Source organism: Glycine max, chromosome 15 (assembly GCF_000004515.6).
Source record: "Glycine max cultivar Williams 82 chromosome 15, Glycine_max_v4.0, whole genome shotgun sequence".
Taxonomy (NCBI): domain Eukaryota; kingdom Viridiplantae; phylum Streptophyta; class Magnoliopsida; order Fabales; family Fabaceae; genus Glycine; species Glycine max.
In genome coordinates, this window is record NC_038251.2 from 9,061,236 (window position 1) to 9,079,376 (window position 18,141).

Below are 18,141 nucleotides of genomic sequence, written 5' to 3' on the forward strand. Positions count from 1 at the left end.
CCCTTCGGTTTGATAAATTCAAACGATTCCCAAGAGGTTTGGTCAATGATGCTCACCAAAATATGTCATGTACAGACTGTATTCTTTATAGCCTTTATGCTATTCGCAGCTTCACTTTTGAAATCCAATATGCAGAAATAAATTTGATTCGATACAAAGTTTTTGGAAGAACTTTACCAAATTGTACATGCAATAAAATCCACTAGGTTGTTGCCCCCAGCCGAAAGGAACAAAGAAGAATCGAATACCTTCATCTAATCCAGAGAGATAACATAACAAGCCAAGATATTTGAAACTGGAAGGTATGGAGAAAGAGTAAGATAAACGTAAACAATAAATACAAATATGAAGAAAATCAATACAAGGTATCCTCCGGAAACCATGCCCCAGGAACTCACTGTCTATCCTATGAAAGAATTTTATATCAAAACCAGACTCTAAGCTACCGGGAGTGTCCTAAATACACTCCATATAAGTGAACAAATATACAAACAGAAAATGTTATAAGTTTTAACAACCAAACTCATATAAGTAGAATTCCGAAGCAAAAAATCCAGTATCTCTGAGGCCACTTTCCCTTACACCTGCTGTCCCCTAGAATCATACCCATTTGTTCCATTGACGCCATGTGCTGTCTTGTTCTCTGAGTTCCTCCTCTTCAACACAACGATCCATGTGTAGGCCTCCAAAAGCACAGCAATGCCACCCAAAGCTGCAATGATGCCAATGTAAGCATGCTTCCAGTCATTGTAGCGATCCCCTACAGAAGTCTCCAATGCATCAAACCCTTTAAAGACGTTGATGATGCTGATGATTATGGTGGAGTATCCAACGGCGTAGTGGTAAATGTTCCAGTAGATTCTGATTTTGTGGTCTTTGTTGGGCCTCAAGAGCAGAGCAAAAACCTGTATTCAACAAAATAGATAGTTTCTGTGAGTCCCATAACATTCCAGAGGCTTAAGAAACAAACAAATCAAGAACATCTCCTAAGTCATATACCTGAAGGGTTCCAAGGCAGAAGAGGGTGATCCCGAGTGCTCTATGGGTGTTATACTTAATACCAACCGAGTCACTTCCGAGTTTGAGACCAGTTCCCCACCCAGCAACACCAACTATGTAGGCAGAGGTTTGGCATGTAACATGAAGGTAAAACCAAGCAGGGTCTGCAGATTTGAACACCTTCAAATACCTTGCTATTATGGCACCAACGGGCATCAAAATCCCCCAGCTCAGTGCATTCAGGACTCCATGGACCTGAACAAATCAACATACACTCTTCAATCAATCTCCCTAAAAAAGAAGAAAACGAATTTCCAAACATCCCTTATGGTTTGATGCCAAGGAAACCATGCAGGGAGATATAAGGTGGATTGGATGGTTAAGGGGGAAGGGAAAGGTGGTGGGTTCAATCCCCTCTCTAACAAAACCAACATTTGTCGAAAAAAAAAAAGCAAGTAGAATAACAGGTACTTACATTTCTTCTTCTCCTAAGTGAATTCCCACTTCCTGCTTGACTGGAGCCAGAAAGAAGATCCAAGCTTTCCTTGGATTGGGTGTTAGAAGAAGTCATAGCATGCATTGCAGGGGTACCAGAAGACACAGGACCATCGTTCCAAAGGTGGACCAAAGTGGTGGTACCACTGGGAAGAGTGAGGGTAGCATAGATGGTGACCTCAGTGTTCTGATGGGTAGCCGTCAATCCTGAGTGATTATAAGAGATGGCTCCCTCTGCCAGTGTGGTTCCGGGATTTTGGATGGAAGAAGTATATGCATTTGGGGCACCGCTAGATGGTATGATAGCCACCAGTGCTTGTGCTCCCGTCATAGCTGAATTGAGGTTGTTGCTGGGATTGATAGCCCATGCAACCCACTTGTCTGTTCCAGAGATTCCTGTGTGTCTGAATGCTATGTCCAACTTCCCTGTGCTCTGGTTAAAGTTCCAGTGGAGGTACGAGGATAGGTGAGGAAGATCACGGCATGAGGAGAAAACCTTGTTTTCGGTGAAGGCCTGGCCCCTGCATGCTGTCTGTGCCGAGGTTGTCAGAAGGAGAGAGCTCAACACAGATATGGCCAACACAAGCCTCACCACAACCAACTTTCTAACCATCTTCATGTTGCTACAGTTACAAACAACTACAACAAAGAACAACACCTTTTGGTGGTTCTTGATTCTCTTCCTTGATCCTGAAAAGGGTACTTGGCAATTTTGAGAAACTCTCTGTTGGGAGATCTAAATCTGATGGTAAGTGGCTCAATTGATTATTTTGTTGTTTGTTTGTTTCGCTTCTCTTCCTGCTTCTAGCAAAAAACAAGTTTAATGAACTGGAGCAGGTTGTGGGAGAGAAAGAGGGATGAGAGGGGTTATTATAGGGGTGGGTGGGTTTAGGTAGTTGAGTGGTTGATGTCCAAGATGACTAAAGTCTGAGAGAAGAAAAACAAAAAAACAAACAGTAAGGGGTTAAATCTTAAATTAAAACACCGCAAAATCTAGATGCTCTAATTAATTCATGTAAAAGTATGAATTTATTTTACATTATGATATTCATTAGGATGTTACTGACCACTTTCGTAAGGAAATTAATTAAAAAATTAAAAAAAAAATATTTATTATATAAATGATAAGAAAACGTAATTTTTCATCTTTTAACAAAAATATTTCTTGTCTTTAAAACACTTATTAATATTTATTTATTTTTTATTCCTTTGTATCAATTAAAATTAAAAAAAGGTATAATTTTTTTATTGACATAGAAACACCTCTTAAAATATCAATTATAAACGGCGCGTTATGTCTCACCACTGGTCCACCCTCCCTATGAGAGGAAGTTTCCATTACGTGTGCCATGAACAAGCAATTTGATTTGTTCCAAAAAATAAATTGGAATTACGACTTGTGATTGTGAAACGCCCATCCCCCTTTCACACCTGTCTCTTTGTGCAACTCAAGGCTTCACAAGCACATTTGTTTTTTGTTTTTTTTTTCAAATATAAATTTGCAAACCTGATTTTTATGGTTGAAGTGAAGGATCAGAAATAATATTGTTGGCCGGTTTAACCAAACGGTGCCATTTGTACTGTCTAGCAACCTCTTTCTTTCATCCGTTTTGGCTTGCTTGCGTTGTAATATCGTCAGTCCCACACCAACGGGGTTGAGCGTATTTTTTACCCCATGACATAGACATACGGTGCGGTAGTGGTATTTAATTATGTATACTCCATTAGATACCAATATTTACTTAACCTTTTAAGCATTATGCAATCTCATGTTTCCCATCAAAAGTTGGCTTCAAGGTTAATATATATTATTTTTCGATGAAAATGTTAATATAACTTAGAATTCGAATTCACAAGCATCAATTCATTATGTCGACGTATACAAAAAAAATTGTGTCTATTTATATTCTCAAAACACGATTTTGAAGTTTCAACTATCGGATAATATTAAATTTTATGAATTTAAGACTGATTTTATGATATTTTGCATGTAAGGTTTGCAAATTTATCGATATAGTGGGTGTTTGGTTTAACATTACATTAAAAGTAATACACCTCCATTTTCCACCTTCAAGTAAAAATAACTTTGTATAACTTGTGTTTCTTTCATGTTTTTGATGCACGGTATAGGATGTTAGACCGGGAATCAAACATGCAGATATTTGTTATATATAATTCCATAGTACGGAATGAATTAAGCACATTTATGTTAAATTAACTAGAGAAATTCTTTTAAGCTAACTTAAAAAAGAAAACTACAAATTTATAATTATTCCAAAACGAATAATCATAGACTTCCAATTTAAGTTTCTGAATACTTTTTATAAGCCTTAACGGGGCAAAGAGAAGACTTCTTAACCGGTACATCGTTACCATGTGGCTGGAAATAAATTTAGCAGTGATGATTGAATAATTAAGGGATCTTCATCAAAGCATATTGAGTTAACAAACATATTTGTTAAGTGCAATAAAATGTCGTAGTCAACGTTAGAAGATTCTTAAATTTTTGTTTCTTTTAAGTGTTCTATTTTTTTTCCCCATAGTCTTTCATTGAGCAATATATAGATTATGACACAGGGCATTAGCATTCTCCGCAAGTTTGGGTGGGAGTCAACTAGGAGAATGTGTTTAGTTATGAGTAATTTATTTCAACTATTGTGGCTGCCTCATTTGAGTTAGTCAGCGAAGCTAGAATTGGCACTCACATGGAAATTGGAAGACGCGTCACAAGTCAAGAAACGCAAGCGGAACTAAGCTAATGCAACCAATTCCATACACCTAAGACTGGGACTCAGTTTTTGATCATTAGCATTAGTTAGCATTAACATGTGCTTTAGCTAACAACCAACGAATCAATACCCTTTAATGCGGTGGAAGAGGAATTTTGTCCAGATTAGGTCATCTCCATATTAGAGGAATAATGGTGCATTTTTTCATGCCTTTCCAATAAACAAACAATAAAAAGTGATATTTTTTTCTTAAAATAAATCAACGAGTAAGCTTTTAGACTGTTTGATTGAGCAAAAGTGTACTTGTTTGAAATGTTTTTATAATGTTATTTTTAGAATCTATAGTATTCAGAAAATCATTTTGGATTTTGATCTAAAATAGAACGAGCAAGGGTTACATTTTTCTAACGCTTTTTTATTTTCATATTCATAATATTTGAATCCAAAATATTACTTTTATATATAGAATAATATTACTCTCAAGGGGAGTATTGAGTTTACATGAAGTTTAGAAAAAATATTTGTTTTGAAAGCTACCATAACTAGCTACTATATTTCCTTTGAGAGCCCATGTGTTTGGCGGCTTGATTTTAAATGATTTAGATTTTATAAATTTATTTTGATTAAAAATAAGTTTGAAGTAATTTATGTTTAAATCATTTATATTTTTTTAAGCAAAAGATTCAATTATATAAAAGAAAACTAGCTTAAGGACAAGATGTGCCAAAAGCATGTAATAGTGTAAATATTTTGATTAAAAAGTAATATTGGCATATTAAATAATTAAGAGTAATAAACACATGCACATGTAAAACTTATTAATTCTTTCACTTTTATAGTTACTGAGTTGATGGATTAAGTATGAAATTATTTTAATTTTAAACAAATGAATTTAAATCCTAAATATGTTTCTCATATAAGTGACCTTAAACTAAGAAATTATTTCCCTTCTATTCAATCTCATTCAAGTCACTTTAAAAAGCTACCGAAGTGATTTAAAGTGATAAAACACTGCTTGAACTTTGAAGTATACATTCCGCGTAGATTTCCACTCTGAGTAGTCTTCCACAATGTGTAACTTCGAGTCAATCAATATTTTTTAAATCTCAGATATTATAAATTGAATCGGCTTGGTTGGTACATAGGTGTTGGAAATACTTTAAATTTTCCACAACTTTTTCTTTACACCTACATTCTTTTTTTTTTATGCCTATCCTTAACTTTTGTTATTTAATTAGTTTCTATTCGGAGGTAATTATATAATTATGATATATGGGAATTCTTAAGAACGGAATAATAGTACATAAATTAAAAAGAATATAAAAAGTTAAATTAATTTATTTCTTATGTTCGATTTTGTTATTTAATTTTTGGAATTTAATTTAATTTTCTAATTTTTAAAATTGATTTAATTTGATCATATCATCTAAATTAGATAAATAATATTAAGAAATCACATTTTATGATTACTCAAAATTATTTAGTGATGGTTTTAGATTGCTACTACCATATGATCAAATTTAGATTATATGATCAATCTAATTAATATAGACACATGATCAAATTGAGCAGACTTTAAAAATTAGAGAACTAAATTAAACATGTTCCTATGACTAAATCTTATTTAAGATTTATTGGACCTAATCCAAGAACATTCAATTGAGATCAAATGTAACTTATTTTCTGGGCTCTGTTTTTGAGGTTCTTATAGACACGATCTTCTCCTAAGCTTTGTATTGATCGCATTTGCCTTTAATTTTCAATTAATCATTATTATGAGTGTTTTATAATGACTTTTGGACAACTATTCCAATTTCAAATGAGGTTATAAGAATGATTTATGGTTACTAGGAAGGAATTGGGTGGAAACCAATGAATAAAGATTAGACTACGTGAGAGAAGTCTTGGGTGAGTCAATGAATAATCATTAAGGTACATAATCTTCCAATTTTGAGTGTCTAAATACAACAAGGATTGAAATCATGGATTGATTGATGGATAATAAAAATAAAAATAACGTTAAATAAATTTTAAAAATCAAAATGAATAAAAAAATAAAAAACTAAATAAATGTAAAAAATAAATTAGAGAATCAATAAATTAATCTAATCTATAAAAAATGAGGTAGAGAATGAAAGAGACAAAAAAACGTTTTTTCACCAACGGAAAGTTAAACGGCACCGCACAGTACACCGGCGTGTGGGGGAGGAGGAGTACCGCGTCAAAGGGTTTCAGATTTCATAATGGGACCCACAGAGGGCGCCCCGCGTTATACGTTGCCACTTTTTTTCCATTCTGGCGATCGTTCCGTACGCCGGTCTTCTCTCTTTATTCAAACCACAAATAAAAAATTCACCGCTGAAAATACTACTACTATGGAAGATTGTATTTAAATAATAAACAAAAAAAGATATAACATGGAAAGAGAGAAAATGATGTAATAAAAAAAATAAAGAAAAAAATAATATTTTCAAAATTTATATAGAAAATACAATATATTTAACATTTATAACGTTTTTTAGATTTTCATTGTTAATTTTATTTATGTAAATTTCCATTGTTTATTTATGTTCTTTTAATTTGTATTCATGAAAATTAAATTATTCTTATCAAATAAATAATTTTTACTTTTGAAAAAGATGGTTCTCATAATTTAAATCATTGATTGTGTTGATCATTAAAGAAGTAATTTAATATAATCAAACAATATAAAACCAAAATCTACTCAGAATATTACAGATAATTGTACTGTATTTTAAATTAAACTTAAATTAATATAATATGGTTCTAAAAGCAAATTGTATTTTTTTTCTTCTAAAATGAATAACAATTGAATTTCTATTTTCTGAATTCTACCAAACTTTCATTTCCGCTTATGACATTTTAATGTGACGTATGCAATAATTCCTAAACTAAGAAAAGACAATGAGAAACTACTTCGTTAGTTCTGCATGTAAGTGTTTTGAGTGTTATGTCTAACGAGAACAAACTTAAAAAGTCTATTGACTGACTTCTCTCATTTTGTACTTTTTAGAATATTTGTTAGAAAAATAATAAATAGGTTCTGAATTAAATTATATATATTGCTCCCACTTGAACTCTGTTGACATAATTAGACTCATCATGTTTGAAGTATTATTTACTTCTTTTTTTTCACCAATATATCAAAATTATTAGGGAGAGGTTGTTTCATGGATTATTTATTTTTTAAAAGAAATACGAGATTGAAAAAAATTATTCTCATGTTTATTATGAAGTAATAAAATAATTATTATAAAATATATCACATTTTTCTAAATACTCAAGAATAACATTCTCATATCATATTTTTAAGAAAAATGTTCTCAAAATTAAAAAAATAATCCTTGAAGCAAACTTCCATGTGTATTTTTTGTTTTGATTTAATTATTAATTTGGTTCCTTTATTTATTTGAAATATTCAATAAAATTCCTCTATTTTTAAAAACTTTTAGGTTCTTTGTTTTTTAAAATGCTTCAAGATGATCCTTTATTTTTTAAAAAAATCCTCGATGTGATTCTTTCCATCTAATTGAGATAGCAATATTAAGTTGCAAATTCCGGCAAAAAAGGACTACATTAAGATATTTAAAAAAAATAAAAGATGAAATTAAATCAAATTAAATAATAAAGAACTGCATTGAAGTATTTTTTAAAAATTATAAAGGTGCTGATTATAAGTTTTAGAAATCAAATGACCTAATTAAACATTCTAAATAAATAAAGAGACTTAAATTAATAATTAACTCGGTTGTTGTTTTTTCCTTCTTTTTTTTAGTAACTCTGGGTACGTATATGGCAATGTATTCCACATTTTTGTCGTGTTATTAACATTTTCCTTACTTGTTTAACAGAAGTTACAAAATATGAAACGAGCAATTTGGAGTACATTGATTAGTTATCACTCATTTTGAAACCTTTGGTTGAGTTACTGACTTTTTCCAGACAAGTTTAGCATAAGTCCGGAAAAGCTGAAACGAGTAATTTGGAGTATATTGATTAATTAACACTAAACTATGGAATTATAATAGTATTTTATAGTTAAAACATCTGTTTAACAAGTCAATTTGTAGCACGCGATTCTTGTTTAATGTCACTATTGGTTTGCTTGCTTTCTATCTACTTTGCCTACGCTTACATCCCTCTTTAGGTAACAGCTGAAGCAAGTTATTACGCCTTATATATAGTTCCAGTCATAGATGATGTGTGTCACTGCCTAGGTGAAAAAATCAGAGCCATACATAAATATATATTAAGTATGCAGATCCAATGGTTCAGACTACAGATTATGAACCCAGTACAAGTTGAGCATGTTATATTGTAACATTTGTTTTCACTGTTTTGTACGAGTTTGGTTTTTGGTTGAGAAAGAAACTACATTCATGCCATTTCTTTCTTTGTGTTTGCATGCTAATTAGAATATGTGTAAAAATAAATATCAAATTTTATTTGCTTCGTCAATCAAGTTCGATTCTACACCTTAGTTTTTAATTTAAAGAAAGTATTGAAAAATAGCTTCTCTCTTTGTTTATTATGGTTTTTTTATTGACAAATGTTATTAGATCAGTAACTTCTCCCTCTCTCTCTTCCTCTTCCCCTAATAAGTTGCTCAACTTTATATCTCCTTAGCTTCTCTCTGATATTTCTTTCTTCCGTGTCATTTTTATCAGTTATCACCTTCCCTCAATGGTTTTCCAGAGTAGAAAAGCCCCCCAACTCCAACGTTAATGGGTCAATCTTTTTTTTTTTATCAGTTATCACTTATCACCCTCGGAACTTATCTACGTTGCCAACTTGCCATGTGCAACAATGACAGGCTAAATATCATAGCAAGAAAACACACTCGTCAAAGTTCACGAGTTCTGCAATTTTAATTATTCATCTATTAAAAAACGTTAATTATTTTTTTTTCGCTTCATGTTTATTTTTAATATTTCTACCAAGTAAAATGATAAAATATTAATAAAGGAAGAGAATAATAAAGTTTAATACATTCATACTTTCAAAAAATTTAAAATGCTTATAATTAATTATTTTAATTATTGTATAAAGGCTAAATGATTTACTGACTATTTTCAAGAGTAACGATTGGTGAATACCTTACCACTTCAAACATGTGTGTGTCAGTGTGTAAAAGAATAATAAAGTTTAATATATATATTCACACTTCTTAAAAAATAAAAATGCTTATAATTAATTAGTTTAGTTATTGTATAAAGGTTAATATGTGTGTGTAAGAGAATACAAAAGTTTAATATATCCAAACTTTTAAAAATAAAATTTCTTATAATTAATGCAAAATCTATTTTTTTTTATAGTAATTCATGTTGGAAATACATCAAAATTTTCTATTTTGAATTGTGTGTGTGTGAATTCATTATATACCATCCATAATAGACGTAAATAGGATCCCATATGACTCATGTAATATGTCACGATACATAACTTTATGTGAACGTAATTATAAGACTATTAATTTGTGACAGAAACTTTTATAATACTATTAAAAGCTTTCAAAAGCAATCGCGCATGCTGATCTTACCGTTGAAGGAAAAAGGAGTCTACATTCAAATTATTAATTCAATTAATACGTGATAGAGTCAAAATAAATTTTGTCAACCAAGTTTACTAATTGGAAACCAAATATATATAGAGTAGTTGAATAGTCTTCTCAATTTAATATCGATCGTTTAGCATGTATTGATCAACTATGTGTTCTTCATCACATGTAAATTCACTAAATTGACGTGTGTTATATATATGTGAAGGAAAGAAAAATATTAATTAGTGACAACCTCGTTGTTATATATAATTTTATTTATATTATTTCAAAATACGTAGCATTTTAGTTTTCAATATAAAATATTGAACCTTTTATTCTAATTATACTAAAAAAGAAACATAATGGTTTTTGTGTATTTTGTGCATCAATTTTTCAGCAACCAATTAATATATAATTTAGTAAAATTGTTATAGTCATTATGTTATTTTTTTTTTTTTAAAGAAAAACTTGAAGGTCGGCTTATTTTATATTTTAAAATGGAGGAAGTAATATATATACTATTGAATTCTTCCGTTTATAATCTTACGTTTTTTATTTTAGATATGTGAATCCAATTCATGGTTGAGAACGTAATGGTCAGACTTTCAAAATTCCAAAGCCGTGCATTTTCATCGTATAGGTACAGACAAAGAAAAATAATGGAAGAAAGAGCCTTATTAATTAATAAAATGTTTGAAGTCATTTGTGGAAGTCATATTGGAAACCTATTGTATTTGAAGTTAACAAAAGAGGTGGTAATTGGTAAAATTGAATGGACCGTAATCCGTAATGTTGTGTAGATCATTTTCCTTATTTGAATTAATGATAAAAGATTGTAATAACATGCCTTTAATTTGAGAAGAAAAAAAACGTGCCATTAATTTTGACATTATTTTTTTATCATTATTAGTTTATTATTTCATGTGTATATTACTAAATAATCTATACAAGTTCGTTCGCTGTTTAACTGAATTATATTTACATAAAAGTCATTCAATAAAAATGGGTTGCAAATACTAAATAGTATATTAAACGTATATTGATACTAATTCTTGTGTTGACAACTGCCATTAATGTAACAAGTCGACAAAGGTCCGAAATTAAGAAATTAAGAGTTGGAGGTGCAATTGAGAACTGCATCACAAGTATGCTTGTGCAAATTCCTACTCCGATTTAAGTTTTACTTTAATTTCGTAGTTGACTTGTGCGTATATCGGATTCACCTTTCCTTAGGGGACATGCATCCGATGAAATTGGGTATGTTGGACTCACCTGACTTTAGAAACCCAACAAAAATAAAGGAGTAGGAATGTTTTGTACTTATACTCTAGAAAGCTACATATATATATATATATATATATATATATATATATATATATATATATATATATATATATATATATATATATATATATATATATATATATATATATATATAGCTTATTCAAGGAGTACCGTATTTCATTATTAACCAAAAAAATATTATTAATGTGTGAACATTTAAGCTTAATCGTAGTATTTGTCATGCCCTTAAACCCTTTTTCATTTTTTTTTACAACTGAATAAAAAGAGACGTTTAAAAAAGTTAGAAGAACCGCACCAGGACCTACGTAAGCATGCTTGATGAGGAAGGTATAAAAAGCTCCGAAATAGTTGCATTAATTTGAATATTAAGCCCTGAATTCGTCACCGCTTGGTTGATATATGAAGACTTTTGTTTTATATGAACGATTTTTTCTTCGTTCCCAGCACACCCCCATTGATCTGAGTGACGTGTTGCTTGGGAGATTGACATGTGTTATGACCTATTGAAAAATATTTAGCGTAAGAAATTTGCAAGAAATAAAAATAATAATAAAAAAAGATCCGAGATGATTTTAATGCTTGAAGCTTGATTAGAAGTTACGAGTAGTAAATTTGGCGGAGTCGTTGGTGGAGATATCTCAGTCAAGTCACAAGTTTTCAAGATAATTGTCCATTAACGTTTCTTTTCTTTATAATATTTAATTAAAAAATATAATATTACTTCATAAGGTAGGTGGCTGAAAGTCTTCAGAAAATAACCTTGACCCCCTCAAGCTTCAAACAAGATCTTTTGTTGATGGGCATGGTCTTGGAACCAAGGTTCGTGTAACATCTCCATCAGTATCCATTTTTAACTTTTAAACTCAATCTCTGAAGTTTAAGATCCGGGACAAATGCTTTTAACTTGAAGCCTTCTCAAGAATGCATTCTTCTTTTTTATTGGCAAATAAAATAATATTTATGTTTTGTTTACTAGTTCTCTCTCACACCCGTACAAAACAATATATATAGATATTAATTTGCGAGTATCGAATCGTTTGTTAGACCCAGTTACGGGCTTTGGGCTAGGTTGACCAGTTAAGCAGTGCATGCCTGCGACAAATGGTTTGATCTTATGAACTAGCTTTAATTTATATAGATATTAATTTCTATTTGAAGGTGAAGGTTTTACAGAACAAAATAGCGTGGAAAGAAAGAGAGATTAACAAAATAAGGACGGTGGGATACTAGGTCATGCACAAGAGAGATTAACAAAACGTAGGAAATTATTCAAAAGAAAAATTATTGCTGGAAACCTCACTGTGAAATGTTGTTAGAGATCAAAATAATGCTTCGCATGGATATTGGGCTTAATATAGCCTTTCTTGCTTCTCATGTCCCATATAATGCATTTCCCCGCTAATAATATTTTTCCTTTCAATCTCGACAATTTTTGTGGTCATGTCCCTTTTAATTATAGTTAATATGCCTGGGGTAAAAATAATTTCATTACCCTAACATCAAACATATTATATATTTTTTCTTATCTTCTACTTGCTTTTTATCTTCTTTTTTTTATATATACAATCTAAAATATATATCCTAAAAAACTAAATTTGTATTTAAAAAATATTTTTCGGGTTAAAAAGCACCTTTATGTTGAGAATATCCGAAAACTATTTTATTGGTAATAATAATTCAGATAGCCCAAGTGATCAGCCCACAATGTTGGGTTTTGTTCAGCCAAATTTCTATTCTATTGGCCCATTTTGTAAATACAAAGTGGCTACATATAATTTTTTGAGGGCATTATTATTGGCCCCCTACATTTTACTATTAACCCTCTATTTAAAAATATATGAAAGGTTTAATTATCCATTGTTTTAAATTTATCCTTTTTAGGCCCTATGGTTAATAAATAGATTTTTTAGTCCTTGAAATTTACATATTTTAATTCCAAAAAGGTCCTTGTTGTTAATTTTTTTTAACTAACGAAGTTAAAAAAAATTTAATAGTAAAGACATTTTGAGAATTAAAATTTAAATTTCAGGGATTAAAAAATTCAATTATTAAATTTTAGAACTAAAAAAATCAACTTACTAAATATAGGAACTAAAAAGAATAAGTTTAAAAATTATATCAACTATTCCTAAACTTCAACCCCCTTCCGTTTAAACTTTTAACGTCCCCAGCCCGGCCCATCCCCTCTCCCTTTCTCACTATAGTTGTCAAGCTCTCTGTTCTCTCTCTTTTGTTGCTTACTCGCCCATTAGGGTTTTTTTTTTGGTTTCCTGATTTAACGGAAACTAATTTATGTTGTTACAGTTTCAGAAACACAACAGAAACTTATTTTTTGTTGTGCTATTAGTAAGTTAATCAGTTTAAGTTTATTAAATACTTAATTACATTTATTTATTTAACTGAAACTAAATATTATTAAACTTAAAGTTGAGGCCAATTATTTTAAATAAGTTAATTTCAAACTTTACAAGTAAATTATACCTTACGCCCCCATGGGAGATCTGTTTAACGATTCAACACATTTAACACATTTTAAATCTTAGATCTTGTCTCATGCACTTCTCGTCATGTGTTAAAATTAATACATTGACTTCTATACTCTTAATTATTTTCTCTATGCATCCATCAAAATGACATTTAAATATAATAATAAGTTGTTATATATAAAATATATTTGTATGGTTTATGATTATTTTTTTATTCTTATAGAAGAGTTAAAATATATTTGTATATAATTTTTCTCATAGTTAGTTTTCTCTATGCATCTATCAAAATGACATTTAAATATAATAATAAGTTGTTATATATAAAATATATTTGTATAGTTTATGATTATTTTTTTATTCTTATAGAAGAGTTAAACATAATGCTAGAAGTTTACAACAACTCACGCAGTGCTCACTCAATCGAATTAAACTTCCTTCATTAATTCATGATTATTATGTACTCGGAAATTGATAATAGATACATATACCAAAATTAGACAAGATGTAAGATTCCCTTGGCTTGGATGTTAGAAGTAGCTAGTTGATGGGCTTGAGGGATAGAACTAGAGAGAGGACCATCTTGCCAAAGGTGAACAACTTTGGTGCAGGATAGCATAGATAGTGATCTCATTGTTTTGACGGGTAGCCGCCAAGCCTGAGTGAGGATACGAAATGTTCCCTTCTTCCAAATGAGTTGAGTAATTGGTTGTGGAAGTAGTATATGCCCTTGGAGCACCACCAGAGCCTGCATGTGCTCCAACCATAGCTGTTTTGAGGTTGTTGTTGGGATTGATAGCCCATGCGACCCACCTTTCTGGTGCAGTGATTCCAGCATGTGTGAATGTCATGTCCAACTTCCCTGTGGCTTGATCATAGGTCCAGTAGAGATATGAGGATGACTGAGGAAGATCACGACATTTGGCGAACACCTTGTTGTCATTGAAGGTCTTGTTCTTGCATGCTTGTGCTGAGGATTTCAAAATGACAGTGCTCAACATATAGATGACCAACACAAGCCTCATCACCAACAACTTTCCAACCATGTTGCTATCTAACTTATTGTATCGTTGTTGTTTCTCTCCAATCTGCTTCTATATAACAAATCCAACCTTCTCAAAATTGAATAAACTAGTTGTGAGAGAAAAAGAAGGAAAAATGGATTTTTTTTTTTTTTTATAGGAGTGGAATAGTTGTTTTGATTCTATAACGTTCAATGATGACCAGTTTGAGACAAGAAAAAGAATCGAAAAAAGAAAAAGAAAAAGACATTATTAAAAAAAAAAGGAGTTAAATCTTAAACACGTCATCATCTATGAGAAGCTATTGGTTGGGTACAAATTCAACATATACACTTCATTTTTAAACATAATCAATAGAAAATTTATAACTAGTAAATTAAAATAAAGAAAGAATGTTAATCATTTATTAGATTTATTTTGTTTCTTTCTAAAAAGGATATTTTTTGGGTGAATTATTTCTTTCTAAAAAGGATATGATATAATTGGTTTGGTTTAAGGGAAATACTTAATGATATGAAAAAATACTGCACGATTTTGACGAAAACCATTTTTTAGTAACATATTGCGTGAATTCCGTCAAAAACTTATTTTTTGTTATTTTTTGAATTAATATATCAACCAATGAGATTTAAATATGTCATTTCTTTTTGGGTTCGTGTGGAAAACCTTGCACTATATAGCAATGCTATTTCTTTAATAAAGATTTAATGTACAAATATATTTATTTTATCAACAGAGAAATGAGTAGACACAAACCCAATATTAAATATTAATTAAATATATACATTAATACTATTTGATACGTTAATTATATATGTTTGTATTAAATACATACATTAATGGTATAGTACTTTATAACAAAATATTAATTATATGGGTATGAATAAAAAAAGAAAATATTTATAGTGAAAATTATAATAATACGTAAAAAAAGAAGTCATAGTAGCTTAATTTTGTACATCCCGATAATTTTTTTAATTTCTTAATCAATATTTTAAAAACACTGATTAACACTTACCTAATTATATAATATTATTTAATAAATACTTATTAAATACATACTAATTGTATTTAATAAGATTTATTATTTTCTTAAAATTTATTATTAAATATATACATTAAATAATACATATGTACAAGTGTCACCATCTATTTATCTATTCTGTTCAACATATTTATTTTTACTTCAAAATATCATTAATAAACACAATATATAGATGTAATCAGGGGAGTGTCAATAAAATGTGGATTAGCAAAAAACTGAGCAGCCCTTCCAAGAATATAAACAACTTAATTGACTTGTTTACGAATCAAACTCATGGATGAATTGCTTACAAAACCAAGTTTCTAATTACATACATTCAAAATGAAGCCCAGTTCTGATATCATGTTTGTGCTGTTGTGAACGTTGTCGAAGACTGTTATGACAGGGAGCAGTAGGCAATATGACACAGAGCAACAATCAGACAAAGAAAAAGAAGAGAATCAAAGGTCCAAAAGGAAAATCAGCAAACTTCGCCGCCTCAAGGATTTCGTATAATTGTCTATGAAGAAGAATGATGAGCTGGCAAGCATTTCCTTTTCTGTTAGGAATTATTCCCTTGGTCCCTTGTATTTAAATTCCACTAAGGCAAGTAGTGCCAAATTCCCTTAGAAATCTGTTAGAACATTGCCTATATAAGCATGAATGATGTATTCTAATGGACAAGCAGAAATAAAACTCTCTTTTTCTCACCTTTCCTTTGGAGGATCATTCCTTTCAAAGTTCTGATCATAACAAAGACCTACTTACAACTAAGCTCAAAGATCACGTTGTGTGGCCTCAAGTCAATGACCCAGTTGATAGCTGCTAGAAGAGATGAAGCTTCGGCTTCAGCAATGGGAATGGGACCAGCATGTAATGACGTTCTTGCAGCAACAAACTCGCCATTTGCATTTCAAAGACATGCTCCTAAACATATTTAGTCATCATGTTTTTGTCCTCTGAATTTTGTCATGGTTTGGCAAGGGATCTTCCTTTCCTTAAACTTAATACAATATATGAGCTAATTTATGTAATTATATAAACTCTAATAACAAATTAAATCTCAATCCACAATTTTGATGTCAATAAAATTTTATTCCAACCCGCTAGGATAAGACATTTATGCACTATATTTCTTATTTTCTTTCAAGAAAAAATAGGAGGAAGAAAAATGGTTCAAGAGATTTTTTTTAAAAGTGTATAGATTATTTATTTTAATTTTTAAAATTTTTACTTTTAATAACTAAAATTACACTTGTTTAATTATTTTTTATTTTGAAAAGTTTATGTAAAGAATAACTAACATTGTCATATTCTAGTTAATGTAACATAATTTCACATTTACTAGAAATAATTTTAAGATTGAATATATAATAAGTCAATATTATAAAATTGGATTAAGACTAGATTCACATTGTAAATATCATTATCCTCGTTAATATATATGCAAATCCTCAGCCAGTCGAGTGGATAAAAACTAAAAATTACGTTCTTTTGCCAGCCATCATCAGTCATGATGATTTGCATTTCGGAGGGATAGATTAATTTTAGATATGCAAGGGACGGTGCTAGATTCTGAATGAATACTCCAAAGTTTTGTGTTCCTATTTTTAAACACTCACTCAAATCTCAATGTCTATGATGCGTGCTACTACACTGTGTGATTCCAACGGGCCTCTGAAAAACAATGGATTCGTAAAAATCTCTAATCAATTATCAAAATATTTTGCTCCCACTATCTTCACGATGGGATTCGTAATTGAAGGGGAATAAAATCTCTATTTGTTCTTTTCTATCTTAGGAATTAGGCCCATACTGCAACTGTTCCCTTATGTTTGCAGATTCTGTTCTGCTTGAGTGCATGAGTGATGTAGCTGTCGTTTTGAACTTTTTGTTATTCTTCTGCCCGCAGGAAATTGCTAAGGAACAGATGGTATAGGCGTAGTGTATTTCTTTAATAAGCTTAATTTATGGCCAGTAAATAAGTTAAAATTTGATTTAGGATATAGAATTATTTGATGCTAAATAAAGAATTTATATTGGATATGATCTTTTTTGTAAGTAAAAGAAACTATTTTCATTTTTTACTAACATACTAAAAATAAAACAGTTTCAAGGGAATATATATATATATATATATATATATATATATATATATATATATATATATATATATATATATATATATATATATATATATAACATTATCTTCAAAATTTAAATATGTTTTAATTTTTTTCTTTCAAACTATCATTTTCAACATCTTTAATTTTAACTTGAATATGATTTTTTTAAAAAAAAATAACAACGTATCGGAACATAAGTTATTTATTATTAATTTAAAATATAATTTATATGTTAAAATTTTTATTATTACATATTGTATATATTTAGAAATAATTATTTATTATAAATTATAAATTTTAGTTGTATAAAATAAACATTTATTTTGTGTAATGCAAATGATATAAAGGAAATTTTTACCAAAAATTGTCGTGGAATGTGAGTTTTTAGAACGGTTTTA

At 30.0% G+C, this 18,141-nt stretch overlaps 2 protein-coding genes across 2 annotated transcripts; both read right to left on the reverse strand.

Moving 5' to 3' along the window:
* Positions 1 to 316: 316 nt before the first annotated feature.
* On the reverse strand, positions 317 to 2,475 carry LOC100818119 (cytochrome b561 and DOMON domain-containing protein At5g47530). Its single transcript, XM_003546142.5, has 3 exons — positions 1,475 to 2,475; positions 1,000 to 1,254; positions 317 to 905 (listed from the first exon to the last, which is right to left on the reverse strand). Exons 1-3 carry the CDS (start codon positions 2,111 to 2,113, stop codon positions 579 to 581), a joined length of 1,221 nt encoding a protein of 406 aa, XP_003546190.1. The 5' UTR covers positions 2,114 to 2,475; the 3' UTR covers positions 317 to 578.
* Positions 2,476 to 14,137: 11,662 nt separating this feature from the next.
* LOC102665524 (cytochrome b561 and DOMON domain-containing protein At5g47530) lies at positions 14,138 to 14,617 on the reverse strand. The gene has a single exon (XM_006598282.3). It carries the CDS (start codon positions 14,615 to 14,617, stop codon positions 14,138 to 14,140), a length of 480 nt encoding a protein of 159 aa, XP_006598345.1.
* Positions 14,618 to 18,141: the final 3,524 nt, after the last annotated feature.

What these genes read in the sequence shown, in the direction of transcription:
- LOC102665524 (XM_006598282.3), bottom strand. Translation starts at nt 14,617, where the DNA reads ATGGTTGGAAAGTTGTTGGTGATGAGGCTTGTGTTGGTCATCTATATG.
- LOC100818119 (XM_003546142.5), bottom strand. Translation starts at nt 2,113, where the DNA reads ATGAAGATGGTTAGAAAGTTGGTTGTGGTGAGGCTTGTGTTGGCCATA. An exon ending in CACTTAGGAGAAGAAGAAAT is followed by an intron (nt 1,255 to 1,474) that starts GTAAGTACCTGT and finishes TGATTTGTTCAG; the next exon opens with GTCCATGGAGTCCTGAATGC. An exon ending in TCTGCCTTGGAACCCTTCAG is followed by an intron (nt 906 to 999) that starts GTATATGACTTA and finishes TGTTGAATACAG; the next exon opens with GTTTTTGCTCTGCTCTTGAG.